We start from the raw sequence: 13,776 nt of genomic DNA on the forward strand, positions 1-13,776 counted from the left end.
GTTTGCTTCAATATGTTGTATGAAGACTATAACATTCTCTCTATCACCACTTAAAAAAAAAAAAAAAACCCAAACCCATTGCTGTCGAGTCTATTCCGACTCATAGTGACCCTACAGGACAGAGCAGAACTGCCCATAGGGTTTCCAAGGAGCAGCTGACGGATTCGAACTGCCGACCTTTTGGTTAGCACCCATAGCTCTTAACTATTGTACCACCAGGGCTCCATCCCTACTTCAGCAGTATATAAATCAAGGAGAAGGTACCAAGAGTGGTCTTGGGTAGACTATTCTCTAATGATAAATAAAATCTTTAGAAAACTTGAAAGACAAAGGAGTCCTACAAGTGAGAACTCAGAAGATTAAGGTCTTCTGCATAAACAGCAATATATAAGAAGCACAACTCCTTTCCCACTCGGCTTCAGTTAAAGAGAAATGTCTGCCTCGTTATCATTTGGGGGATTGGTGGGCATGGCAGGCAGGCAGCAAAAGCGTGTATGTGGACAGAGGCCAGGAACAAAGCCATTTGATCATCGAAATCCACTGTGACTATGAAACCTATTTTGGCAAGGAAAAAAAAAAGTTTACTCATTTACAAATTCCCATGATCCTTAACAAAACAACTGCCTTTCCTTTCATTTCCAGCAAAACATGTGATGTTTAGAGGGGAAGCGGCAGAGTCCAGCTTCAAAACAATTTTATACGTCCTGAGTTTTCTTTCAATGAAATCCAAGGTTTCACTCCTCTTTTCTTCTGTTCCTCTTCCTCCTTTTGCTTTTCCGTTTCTTTTTTTGGGGGGATGGAGTGGGGTAGGGTGATGTAGGGTCTATAATGATATTGTTTCATCCAACAGAAAAGCAAAGTTCAGAGGGGATTCAAGAAAGCATCCTAAGAACATATTGCAGCAAGTAGAAAACTTCTCTTTTCCATTAAGGTTCTATTAAAGAGTCCAGGAGCTATAGGGAAATAGGTTCCTTTGTTGTCCAAAGAGCAAGACTGTTGTGGATGACTACGAGTTGTCCAAGGTCTAACACTAATAGGAACAGAGCATCTAGGAACCTGGTAAGTTGGCTGTTGTTACCCGACGGTACAGATGAGGCAAGTGAGGGACCTGCCGTGACTTGCCCAGAGGCATAGAGAAGCAAGTGGTGGAGCTCTGATGTAAACTTGGGCCATTTGCCTCTAAGCCTAGCACCATTTTACTGTATTGTGCTACTTCCCTAGCAGGGTATATGTTTTTAATATTGACATAGACATCTTTTTCTCTCTGAAAATCAGAACTCATGGTATTCTGCACATGGATCAACTGCCAACGTGACAGTACATCTCATCTCTATTCTTTTTGAGAGAATGACCACATCCTTCCTTTAACCTCATCGCATTCCTTGGTCTCACACACACACACACACACACACACACACACTCACACACACACACACACACACACACACCCCAACTGCCAAAGAACTTAGAAGCACAACTTCTTATGTCTCTTTATAACCCAAACCCCAGACCCAACAACCATATCTTAATCCATGTAGTCCCACCACGTTTAAGGACTGATTTCGTCTCATTTGTGTACACTGAATCCACCTTATACTGCTCTGATGGAAGCCAGTACCTTAAAGTTATCCATTTATCTAGCGTACCACCTGTGCCTCTGTTTAGAATTTAGCTGTCAACACTTAGCACATGTGAAATCAATCTGTGTGATATTAATGTAAACATATGCCTTACAAACCGGTGGACATGTTATTGTTCTAGCAGCAAAAAGAGACAACATGTTTACATATGCATATTTTCTCTACAGCACAGAAAATAACACAATATAAATGAGAGTATGCGTTCTACACCAGAGAAATCAAATTATAAAAGAGGTAAAAGCAAGGTGGGAGGTTGTCAGAGAATGCCTTACATTAGGAGATTCTAACAGGACAGTGGGGGCAGGAATTATGCATAAGGTAAAGATATTTATGGAAAGAAAAATTGCCATCTATAATGTCACTTCCCCTTCATTGTTATTACAATCTCATTTCCTAATTGCAGGCACAATACAACCAGTTTTCATGATGCTTTAGTGAGGAGTCCATTGCTTTAGTTTAAAAAATAGTCAATTTTCTTGTGCTAAGAAAAGAGCACATTACCTTTAAGAGCATTGTAACTGACAAGATGGAAGAATGCGGTCAGGATGTCAAAGCTGAAGTTTTTTCAATCACCCACCATTAATATGATTCAATTTATGCTTATGTCATAGGTTTAGACATTGCACAGCGCTGTAAGCAAGGAAGGGGCTGGAATAAAATACAGTGAAGAAAGCAGATGGTATGCTATCAAAACCCTTCAAGCCTAAAATAACCTTTCCCAAGTAAGAAGGATAGTTAATTAGAACCAGGATATATTTACTCTATTCTGAATATCTCAATGTAAATAAAAATCTAAATGACACTGCTGTAATGTTGGACTAAATGATGAAAATTTCATCTATTCTATTTTTCTTTAATAGTTTCTAATCAAACTTTTCATTAACCAGCTTCATAAAATTCCATGGAGAATTTATTTACAGGGTCTCATTGTAGATTTTAAAGCCCTACATTTATTGTTCAATTAAACTTGTTATTCAGGGGACAACATTAAAAGGACGGGGGTGGGTTGGCCTGGGTAGCTGTGCAAGCTTGTCACACAGAGCAAAGTCTATTTTCAGAGAAGAACCTAGTGGAATGCAGGTAACCCACTGCCGTCAAGTCGATTCCGACTCATAATAACCCTACAGGACAGAGTAGAACTGCCCCATAAGGTTTCCAAGGAGTGGCTGGTAGATTCAGACTGCCTTTTGGTTAGCAGCCAAGCTCTTAACCACTGTGCCACAAGGGCACCTTGTAACCTACATAGTAAACTAAAAAAAAAAAAAAAAAACCAGTTGCCGATTGAGTTGACTCTCACTCATGCTCATGGTGACCGCTATGTATCAGAGCAGAATTGTGCTCCACAGGGTTTTCAAATGGCTAATTTTTCGGAAGTAGATCACCAAGCCTTTCTCCGGGAGAACTGGATCTGCCACTATTTTGGTTTGCAGTCAAGCTCTTCACCATTTGTGCCACCCAGGGACTCCCAAGGTATATAGGACATGGTGCCAATGTGAGGCCATCCCAGTCCAAGAAAGGAAGCCCAGTTCCAGGTAGAGCGCCAAAGCCACTGCCTGAGCCTCTCCCAGTCCTGGTCCACTAACTCACATTCATATCCCACTGGTAGAGAGGGATCAGGCCATTTACAAAACTCACCCAAAAGGCAAGACCTACTAAGGGTGGTGACTAAGGGCAGAATACACATAAGAGAGAACAACAGTCGACCCATGACGAAGGCAGCCATTAGCTAACACAGAGAGTCAAGACATGAATTTTAAAGAATTAGACATTTCCAACAGTTTTCTAATAAAACCTTTCTCTATCCTTTAAAACCAGATAAAGCCCTGTCTCTTCCATGAAGCTTTCCCTGGTGCCCCAACCTGTTCCTTAACCCCCCCCACCCCCTCCGCATGCTAAATTCCTATAGCACTTTCTGTTTGGACCACTCGCTGAATATTTAATCACTGACTTTCCTGAAACATTAGTTAACCTTTCAGGTGCGTTAATCCTGTCTTCCTCAATTAGATTTTAAATCCTCAAAACAAGCAAGGACCATGTTATATTTATCTTTTGAACACCCCCCCAATTCCATGCTCTCATTTAATAGAAGAAATCAAAAAATATATTAGTTAATAAAAGAAACATTATTCAATCATAAGAAAGCAGACACTGTCCTTTATAGAAGGGCCTTGGAGGTATTTTACGGCAATTTATGAATTTCATGTGTCAAAGGTGTAGCTGCTAAATGCTATAAACTCTTTGCCATCAGCTCCACTATTCATCCACCTGGTGATATGGCTAATAAAATTTGATTTTTACAGCCTAGGCATACTGTTACCTCAATTACATTTGACCAATTACTGAAGTCACCAAACGTGTGGTAGAGAATATATACTGTGTAGAAAATTCATCTGTGGGCCCCCTGGCACCCGAGGTAATCTGACAGAAGTGTTTCAGTCATCTGGCAGTGTTTAATATTAGGAACATTTGTTTAATGCTAGTCACTAATTAAATCTATGTTCTTCCACCAACTGTTAGTTGGTTGGAGAAACCCAAGCCCACATTTTCACAAACTCTTTAACTCATTTTGATTTCGACTATAACCAGTTGGAGGTTTAAAAGGGTGTTCTCTGGAAATGTAGCTGTGTGACCAAAAGTGGAAGGTGGGGGACAGGGGCTGAGGAAGGTGTTCAAATCAAATCAAAATAAGCTATTTTATTCACTTAAAGGTAAATTCTATGAGAACTTGAAATACAAATTTAACTAAAAAGAAAAAAAATCTAACGTTCTAATTATTAAACTAGCCAGCTAGAAGCTCTTTAAAGGTACCTTTATTCCAAAAGAAAGCTTCCACTTTAAGAGGCTGGAGAAGAAAAACAGCATTAAAATTAGCCATACCAGAAGAAAGTTCAGGAAACATTCAAAAGTCAGATGCTTGTGTTTGTGAGAACACTTAAAACTAATTTAGTAACTCTTAACAACCATTGTGATCACCGTTAAATTGGAACTTCTATTACCAATTCTAGACGCAACAGCTTTGAAACTCAGTGACTAATAACTCTTAAATTAGCCAAAAAGGTTAAAACATTTTTGCATTATATTACACTGTGAAACTCTAATTTTGAATACTCTTAAACGAGGGAAAGCATTCTTTCAATTTGAGTCAGGAATTTATAGATCTGTTAAGCAGCAAGCAAGATGAAGGGCTTGGGAGTAGGGGATATGGAATAAAAACTCCAAACAGAAATATTGAAAAAGGAAGATTTCTAAATGCTTATCTGAAAAGAGAAAGTATTTTTTTTAACGTACTGGATGCATTCATCTACTTGAATAAAAATGTTATTTGAATATTAAAAATATGACAATAAATATTTCTTTGAAGAAGGAAAAAATAACTTGTTCAAATACTGTTAGTCTCGTACAGATTGGCAGCATTTAATAAACCAGAGTTGTGAAAGACATCTTAAAAAAAAAACAGTTTGTGAGAAAAAAAAATGTCATGGCCTTTACAGCCCAGTGAACTCAGATCCTTTTGTTCCCCTTCCTCTCTCTCCTCTCTTCCTTCTTTTATCATCTTCTCCCATCCCCTCATTCTCACCTCTCCTCTGCCCACACATCTACTTACAAAATCTCTTCAGCAGCAGCAACAGGGCTGCTGGACTCATGAAAAACAAAACTTAAGGGGCCACAATGAACCCCCCAAACCATGCCCAAGTCTGCAATGGTTAAGCAGAAGGCTCTGAATAATCCGCAAACTACAGATCCTTGGGGAAACGTCAGCCAACAGAATCAAGGAATGTTCCAGGTGAAACGGGCCCTAGGTGCTCTCTAGGCAAGGGGATATCAACTTCTCCACCCAGGCACCTGTGAGGGATTCAACATGGTTCAACACACTCTACCGTGCTGATTCCCAGAGGAGTGGTGGGGTGAAGTAGGAGGTGTTTAGGCCTCTGTAAGTATAGGAATTTCCAGGGAATATGGGTAGTTTGATAAAGCACCCCCAGAAGATTCTGACATTCCTATCCAGCCCATTTAGAACCAATGATATGAACCTATCTCTTCAACTAACACATGAGAAACTGAAGATGTGAGAAGACTACAGTCTTGACTTGCCTCCAGTCATTCACTGCGCAAGACAAGTTTCCCAAACTGGTGATGTGATATCTTCTCCCCATCCCTTTCTGTCTATAAAGACAGATGATGAGTCTGCTAGACAGAGATGCAGATAAAGATATGTATGCACATATCCATCTTTGTGGGCACAGTGTATAAAAATTACATATTAAAAAAAAAAAGCTGCCGTTGAGTTGATTTCAACTCGTGGCAACCCATATATATACATACATGAAAAATTAGGAGCATGGAGATCAATCAGTCTATCTATCTACCTATCCACCTTATAGTACTAAAGTGGTTACAAGCAGTGCATTTTTACAGTACCTTATAACAGAGGAAAGTGACTGATCAGTTAAATAAAAAAATCAGCATCACAATAGCCAAAGCCTTTTAAGAAAGAGCTAACGTGAAAGCTTCCTGTCCTAAAGTCCAATTTCAAGGTCGACCTAGCAACTTCAGACTATATTGAAAAACAGAGTCTAAATAATAACCTTTTAGCCATGGTAAACAGAGGCTGCCAAGAAGGCAATGACGCCTTCTGCTGCAATAATTTGGGGGATGGGAGGGGTGGGGTGGCTTATTCAGTTTGTGAGAATGAGCGCTGTTCCCCATCACTGCTCTTCACAAGAACTGAAAACAACTAGACACACATACAAGTTTCATATAGAAAACAAAGACTCACCAAACTCATCGCATACACTCTCATTTTCTATGAGAGTTGGGTGGTCAAAGGTGTCCCGGCAGTACAGGATCTGAGGATTCTTGCTGACCACCGCAATGCCCCCCAGGGCTAATGCAAACTGGTCCGTTAGAATGGAAGAAGGCTTATCCTGGATGCGTTTCAGCATCGAGCGGTACCGGCAGTACTGAGGGTAGCTGAGGACTATCACATTCGTTTCTTCCTCGTCCTCCCCTAGACAAACAAGAAAATACTTCCATTACCCTCTTCCCTCCAAAAAAGAACTTTCGTGGCCATGGCATAATTTCAATAATCACTTTTGGTTTTGTATTAAAAAGGTAACTTTCAATAAGATTCTTATACTAGTTCATCTTGAGCAGAATCTGGCTAGTGCCAGCATCCTCTCAGCCCAATCTCACCAATCCATCTCCATAAAAAATGCCTCAGGCTACCTCTGCAGATCTGAGGCTACACCCGCACATTGTCACCTCTTCGTGGAGAAAAGAAAGAGCGGGATGACCACATAGACAGATTAAGTAATGTTCAGGTGACCAGTAAGCAGGGAACCAGAAAACTATTTTAAAACAATCTGATATATTTTATAAGTGTCAAAGTTATCATTGTAAGAAAAATCAGAACTTTGTTACCTTCTTTACTGGTATTGCTCTTATTTTCAATTATGTGATCTTTTCAGTGCCTGGGGCCTCTGAAAAGTTATTGTATCCCAGAGAGATGTCCATAGGTCTAAGTAGCATCATCATCTGCTCTGGTGGTCGTTAGCGCTGTTTGACAAGTATTTCCCGTTCTCCTTGTGGACACGTGAACATACTTCCCACCCCTTGGAGTTGAGTGGCAGTAAGACTTGCTTTGACCAAGAAATATGACAGAAGTGGCTGGTTGCTTTAGGAGCCAGTGTGCAACTGACCACACTCTCTTTTTCCCTTTGCTGTGGAGATCTGGAATGTTCCAGATAGTAGCTCCTCTGCCAAGATGGGTCTTAAAATAAGAATAATGTGGAGCAGAGGCCCTGGCTGATCCGAAATGGATGTACTGTATAATGTAAGTAGAAAGTAAACCTTTGTTGTCTTAAGCGACCATGATTTAAGGGTCACTGTTATTGCAGCATGATCTATCCCGATTTGATTGATACATCCCTCCTTTCTGCCCTCCTCACTCCCCCTACCCCCATCTTCTCATGTTCCTCAAATCCATCTGGTAACTTGGCGCATCTCGGAAAACCACGCTGAGAGGACTCCCCAAGTGTCCTTGTGAGAGAGCTCCGTCAGAACCAACTTAACTCAGGAGAACATTTCAGCAACTTTAATGAAGCTTCCCTTACAATGATCTTAATGCTTGTTTACACCTCACTATATTTCATACTCATTTATAAAAACTAGATTCTGCATCTTAAGCCTGAGAAATGGCAAACAGCCCCCTTTGGTGGCCTGCCACCTGTACAACGTCAAACTGAATTGAGGCTTCAAGACCTAGGTTGCCATCATTCTCTCCAACCACACCATCAGGGCAGTTGCTAGCAATTCCCAGACATGTCACTTGCTTATCCAAAGGGAAAACACTCAATATTTCGAGCCCTTACCATGCTGCAGGGAATTGCACAAGACAGTTGTTAAGGATACAGACATTATCATGGCCATCTGGTAACCAGTGGGAGACGAATGAGTAAGGACAGAACGTAATGATGGAACATAACCAGTACCAATGCAAGGTGTGCGTGCAACCTTTTCCGATAGGAGGCCAATACCCAGATGTATTTCTAATTATGTTCACTTAGTTCCTCAGGCTGGAGGCTTCTCTGTGAATAGAGATGTTTAGCTGCTTGCAAGATGACATCTTTTAACAGTTTACATTTCTTAAGACTCCTGCCTGGTTTGTGGGTAGCCACTTTGTCGACTGACACACTCAATTAAAAAGAAATTATGTTCTCATTGAAAGCAAGTCCCCAAATGAAAAGTAGCTTTGAGATGCTGATATATGTCCCAAGACATGCCAATCACCGCATTGTAAGACACTAGTTCACCTTTCAGGAGCCCTGGTGGCTCAATGGTTAAGAGCTTGGCTGCTAACAAAAAGGTTGGCAGTTCAAATCCACCAGCTGCTCCTTGGAAACTCTATGGGGCAGTTCTACTCTGTCCTATAGGGTCACTATGAGTCAAAACCAACTTGATGGCACTTAACAACATTTGTCTATGGAAGACATGGTGGACGAGAGTGTAGGGTATGACGGCACCCAATATCGTCCCCTGTAGGTAGTAAATACTGTGAAAATATCTGGATTCCTAAATTCTGTCTTGGTTGTGCCATTGGCTTTTTGTGATGGGGGAAAGTTACATCAGTTTCTCCAAATATTCTTGAAATGAAATGGAGAAAGTTGTGCTTTTCAGGTTAAATGAGGGAGAAAGAATGGATGTTTCAGAGTTAGCTTCATGGTAGAAGATATCATCTGGACTCTTGGGACCACTCAACTTTCTTCTTGTTCCTTAATTCTCCTTTGGTTTTTCTCTGACAGTTTTGCATGACAAGGCCACTCATAGTCTCTTCCTACTTCTCTATTCCACATGGAGTCAGCTCCCTGGCTATCTTCTGTGCTTGGAAATGGCTTCCTTTTTCTCTCTCATCCTAGCTCAAAATGTATATCCCTCTTTGCTTCATGCAGTTCTGAAAACACTATCTACGCTTTCCCTTTCTACTGGGAGAAAGACGGCAAGTTCCTTCTGACCCCAACTTACGGAAACAAATCCTAAGATTGTCCCTTCATTCTGGAGAACTTTGAGAACTACGACTTCTGAGCCTGAGCTTAGCTTTTTGCATAGACCTATACTAATTTATTTGGAGCCCTGGTGGCTCAGTGGTTTAAGCGTTTGGCTGCTAACCAAAAGGCTGGCAGTTCGAGTCTACCAGCCACTCCTTGGAGACCCTATGGGACAGTTCTACTCTGTCCTATAGGGTCACTATGAGTTGGAATCGACTCGACAGCAATGAGTTTGATTTTGGTTTCGCTATAGTGATTTATTTAGCTTGAGTTTTGTTCCATATGTTTATTTATTTTTTATTCCATTGTCAGGTATATGCTTCTGTCCTTACTTCTCTTCTTAACCCCCAGGACTTAACAGCAGAATACAGGACCAAATTCTCTGCTCCCTCTACTTTCCCAGGATTGTTGTGGGTCTCACAGAGGACAGCAAATGAGAAAAACCCTCTTAACCAAAACTATGAAGGGCTGAGGGCCTGTTTTCCTGTCTAGGAAGCAGAGTAATTAATACTGCTATTTCTGGTACTAACAATAAAACACAAAAATTTACAAAGCTCATTCCCATAAGTTACCTCTTCTGTTCCTCGCTATAACTCTATTAGTAGTACCACTGCTTGTTAAAATTTCCCAAGTCAGAGATGGGACAACTGAAATTCAGACATCCTAGTTCTCAAAGAACTAGAAAGTGATGGAGGTAAAAACTACAATCCGTTGTAATTCCAAGTTTGATGATCTTTCCATTGTGACAAAATGTTTCAATTATTATTTATTATTAGTCAACTAATTTACAGTCTTAGGGATGAGGAGGATGGTCATCACGGAGTCTCAGTGAGTAAAATATGAGACTTTTATTTCACAGAGAATTATAGAATTCAGCCAGGTTCTTATGGACTGAATTATGTGCCCCCAGAATATGTTGTAAATCCTAAACTCCATGCCTGTGGTTATAATCCCATTTGGGAATGGGTTGTGTTTGCTGTGTTCATGAGGCAGAATTAGTGTAGGCTGTATCTTGAGTCAATCTCTTTTGAGATATAAAAGAGATTAAATAAGCAAACAGAGCAGAGAGACGGGGGAAGAAACATGCCAAGCCACATGAAGATTGTCCAGCAGTAGAAACTCAGAAGAGACAAGGACCTTCCTCCAGAGCCAACAGAGAGAGAAAGCCTTCCCCTAGAGCCAGCTACTGACAATTCAGACTTCTAGCCTCCTAAACCATGAGAAAATAAATTTCTGTTTGTTAAAGCCACCCACTTGTGGTATTTCTGTTATAGAAACACTAGATAACTAGGACACAGGTATAAGCCAGAATTTTTCTGCTCTGATTATGTTAACCAGTTGCCATAGAGCCAATTCCAATTCTTGGTGACCACATGTGTGTCAGAGTGGAATTGTGCTCCACAGGGTCTTCAATGGCTGATTTTCGGAAGTGAATCACCGGGCCTTTCTTCTGAGGTGCCTCTGGGTCGATTATAATCGCCAACCTTTTGGTTAGTAGCAGAGTGCATTAACTGTTTGCATCACCCAGTCATAAGCCAGAGTTCTTCTACTTTAATTATGTTAGTTTGTTATTGTTTTACACCATAGCAACTGCCATTGTAACAATATTCACATCATTGGCACATCTTTCATGTGCATCACCCAATCTTCTTCAAGCCTAGAACCCCTTCCTCTCGTTAACCTCTTTCTACACTAAGAGGCTAGAAGCACAGCTGGGACCTGGTCCCATGCAGCAATGCTTAGTGATGCCAAAACAAAAATTAGCATAACTTTGTTCCTTATGAACAGAACTACCCACATGGACCAGAATTTTGGCCTTGCTGGGTCAGACGTAAATTTCCAACCTGGCAATTAGACTCAGAGGACTTGGCTTTCATATTTACAACAACCAGAGAAAGCCCATGAGACCCTAAGGAGTCCCGTGAGAGTGAACAATGCATTCTAGGTGAGGGTAAAGACAAGACCTAGAGCAAAGGTAAGATCTAGAGGAAACACCAGCTCATCTAGGTCAAAGTTTCACTGAATGAAGACACCTGGAGCCTCTTCTGTATAGTTTAGGTAGATATATTCATTTAACTGGAGAAACATTTTTTTCTTAAGTCAAAGTGCGGTCACCTTAATATGAAAGTTGTGTATAACAGAGTATAAAATCATGAGTTTGGAAGAGCTCTCCATATCTAAAAGTCTATAATCCTCTAACTTTTTCCTAAGTCTCTGCATTAAATTAACTTCCTCCTGAAACTGCTATGAAAAAATATTAAATTGTTCAATGGCTGATGTTTTATTTTGCCCTAGCATACTGAGAAACAAATAAAGCCAAACAACCCTTTCAAGAATTCTTATTTAAATTCCTCAGCTACTTCTTTCCTCTTTACAAATTTTATATACACACAAACAAACATTCCTATGCAAAGTTACCCATGCAACAAAGCCTGCCAATAAATGCTTTGTAGGACATTTTTCCCTTTCCAACTTACAATAGGTCTAGCAGATAAATCTAAGAATGGATAAATTGCACATTTGTTTACCAAAAGACAAACAAAGTGTTCCAGGAACAAAGATTTTCTTTTAACCACACCCACATAGGAAAAGAAATCAAAATACTACCCTAAGGAGTTTTCCTCTAGCATACTCCAGTAGGCTGTAGTTGGTTGGGTTATATATATATTACTTCATTTCTGTCAACAGAAAATGATCAGCAATAAATTACTGGTACTCAAGATTGAAATTTTAAACCATAATTATGACATTCTATTAAAATGTCATCCCATTCCTCAATTCCCCCCTCCTCTAAAAAAAAAAAAGAAAGAAAAAAGAAAATGTGAATATGCCTATTTTAAAAGGAATTATTCCTAGGGAATAAGAGACTCAAAATTACTAAACCTCATTTCAACTTCAATAAAAAGAACTTTGCCTATTAAAAGTTAATACCTAAAGCACACTGCTTGTAATGCTCAACCGAAATTACTCTAATCCTGTGCTTATATCATAATTACATGTTTTGTTAACCTCTCTCAATGTCAATTTTTCACTTATTTATATATTTTCAAAGTCCAAAACAGAATTCCACAGAGAAACTGTAATTATAACGTGCAACTCCACCCAAGCTTTTCAAAAAGTAACTGTATACCATTGCTTTAATCCTCAGAGTTGGGCTGGGGGAGTGGGAAAGAGGTAGACGGGAGAGAGGGGAAGGGCAGGCATTCATTCTGAATAGCACATTGCTCAAGCTGTCTTTCTACAAAGAGATGCATGAAATAGCAAACACAATGAATTAATGGAGCATTGACTTTCAAATATCCATAATGCTATTTTTTTTAATAGATAATGGTGACCAAATGCACAGAAGGCTGAAAACATAAATTCTGGAGGAGAAACGTGCTTTTATCTCTTACACAACAATTTAGAAATGTAACTTTCTTTTTGATTCTATGGGGAGGAGGGAAGGCTTGTTTCGGAAACATCACACTATTATGCTTACTGAAAACCATTATAATCTACTTCTAACAACAGTAAGCTTCAAAAAAAAAAATCTTAAAAAAACCTTCACACCAGGATTTTATAGAGCCTGGTGGAAAAAGTATGCATGTTCCTTCCTGCACCTAATTACCTCAACTGAAAAATCTGCCAAGTATTTTGCCCTTTAGTTCTCTTAATCGTATTAGGGCAAATGCATTTGGATGCCAATAGAAACAAACATTTAAAGATTTTCATTTAAAAGATTTCAAATATTTATGAAGGCTATGTATGAGACACAATGTCCTTAGTGCTTCAAAGACAACACATGTTCTTTTTTTTTTTTTTCCAAGCAAATATGAGTTTGCTCATGTTATAAAACTTGATGTCTAGTTTTGAGGCAATTTAAGTTAAATCATGTCAATATGAGAAGCTCTCACTCACCATGATTTATGCTTCCTTCTGTTGCTTTACTACATTCAGCATTCCTTTCTCAAAGTTTTATACTTTTTGCTGTGCTCCTAGCAACCAACCAACAGCAAAGCATCAACTTTATATACCTGGCACCAATCCAATCTTACTGTTATTGACAATTATATTGAAGTTTCCATTTAATTGGCCCTCTGTTGTGACACCGACTTTTTGTCATAATCAGGCACTTCCTATTTTCTGCCCATTCATTGCTGATTATTCCTGAAAATGAAAAATTTTTTTTTTATTCCAGAAAACCTAAGCATGAAAATTCTACAGATAAGAGTAGCTACAGCTGTTACTATCATTACCAACATTGTAACATGTGGGGGGGGGGGAGAATATAATTTCTCGGAAGGTAATTTTCCTTTCAGTCTAAGTGCTCTTATTCATCTTACAGTTACTCAATGATTTCCTGTTCTAATTACAGGACATTATACAGAAAGACATTTGTAAAGGGAAAATGCAGCAGTGCATATGACTGAATAGCTTGAATTGGTTCAAAGTGTTTAAAATTCCAAAGTTGTATATCAACTTTTATCAATTCGTGGCTACAGCTCTGTGTAAGTGTGTCTCACCACAATTCTAAATCCCTCATAAGGCAGTAAACTTAGTACCCAAAGTTAGTACACATCAAAGGGGAAATACATTTGCAGTTAAACTGA

At 39.5% G+C, this 13,776-nt stretch overlaps 1 protein-coding gene across 6 annotated transcripts in view; it reads right to left on the reverse strand.

Annotated features, from left to right (window-relative positions):
- ARID5B (AT-rich interaction domain 5B) overlaps positions 1–13,776 on the reverse strand; it is a 196,493-nt gene that overhangs the window by 93,968 nt on the left and 88,749 nt on the right. For 3 of the 6 annotated variants that reach the window (XM_004369855.3, XM_023739237.1, XM_023739260.1), the window contains one exon: positions 6,418–6,648. The exons of 1 other annotated variant lie outside the window; for it this stretch is intronic. In XM_004369855.3, the coding sequence (XP_004369912.1) occupies positions 6,418–6,648 (231 nt within the window). Of the gene's footprint in view, positions 1–4,448; positions 6,356–6,417; positions 6,649–13,084; positions 13,452–13,776 lie in introns of those variants that run through there. 2 more of the 6 variants (XM_023739268.1, XM_023739271.1) reach the window with 2 other exon arrangements.

This window comes from Trichechus manatus, unplaced genomic scaffold (genome assembly GCF_000243295.1).
Source record: "Trichechus manatus latirostris isolate Lorelei unplaced genomic scaffold, TriManLat1.0 scaffold00007, whole genome shotgun sequence".
In the NCBI taxonomy this organism is placed as follows: Eukaryota; Metazoa; Chordata; class Mammalia; order Sirenia; family Trichechidae; genus Trichechus; species Trichechus manatus.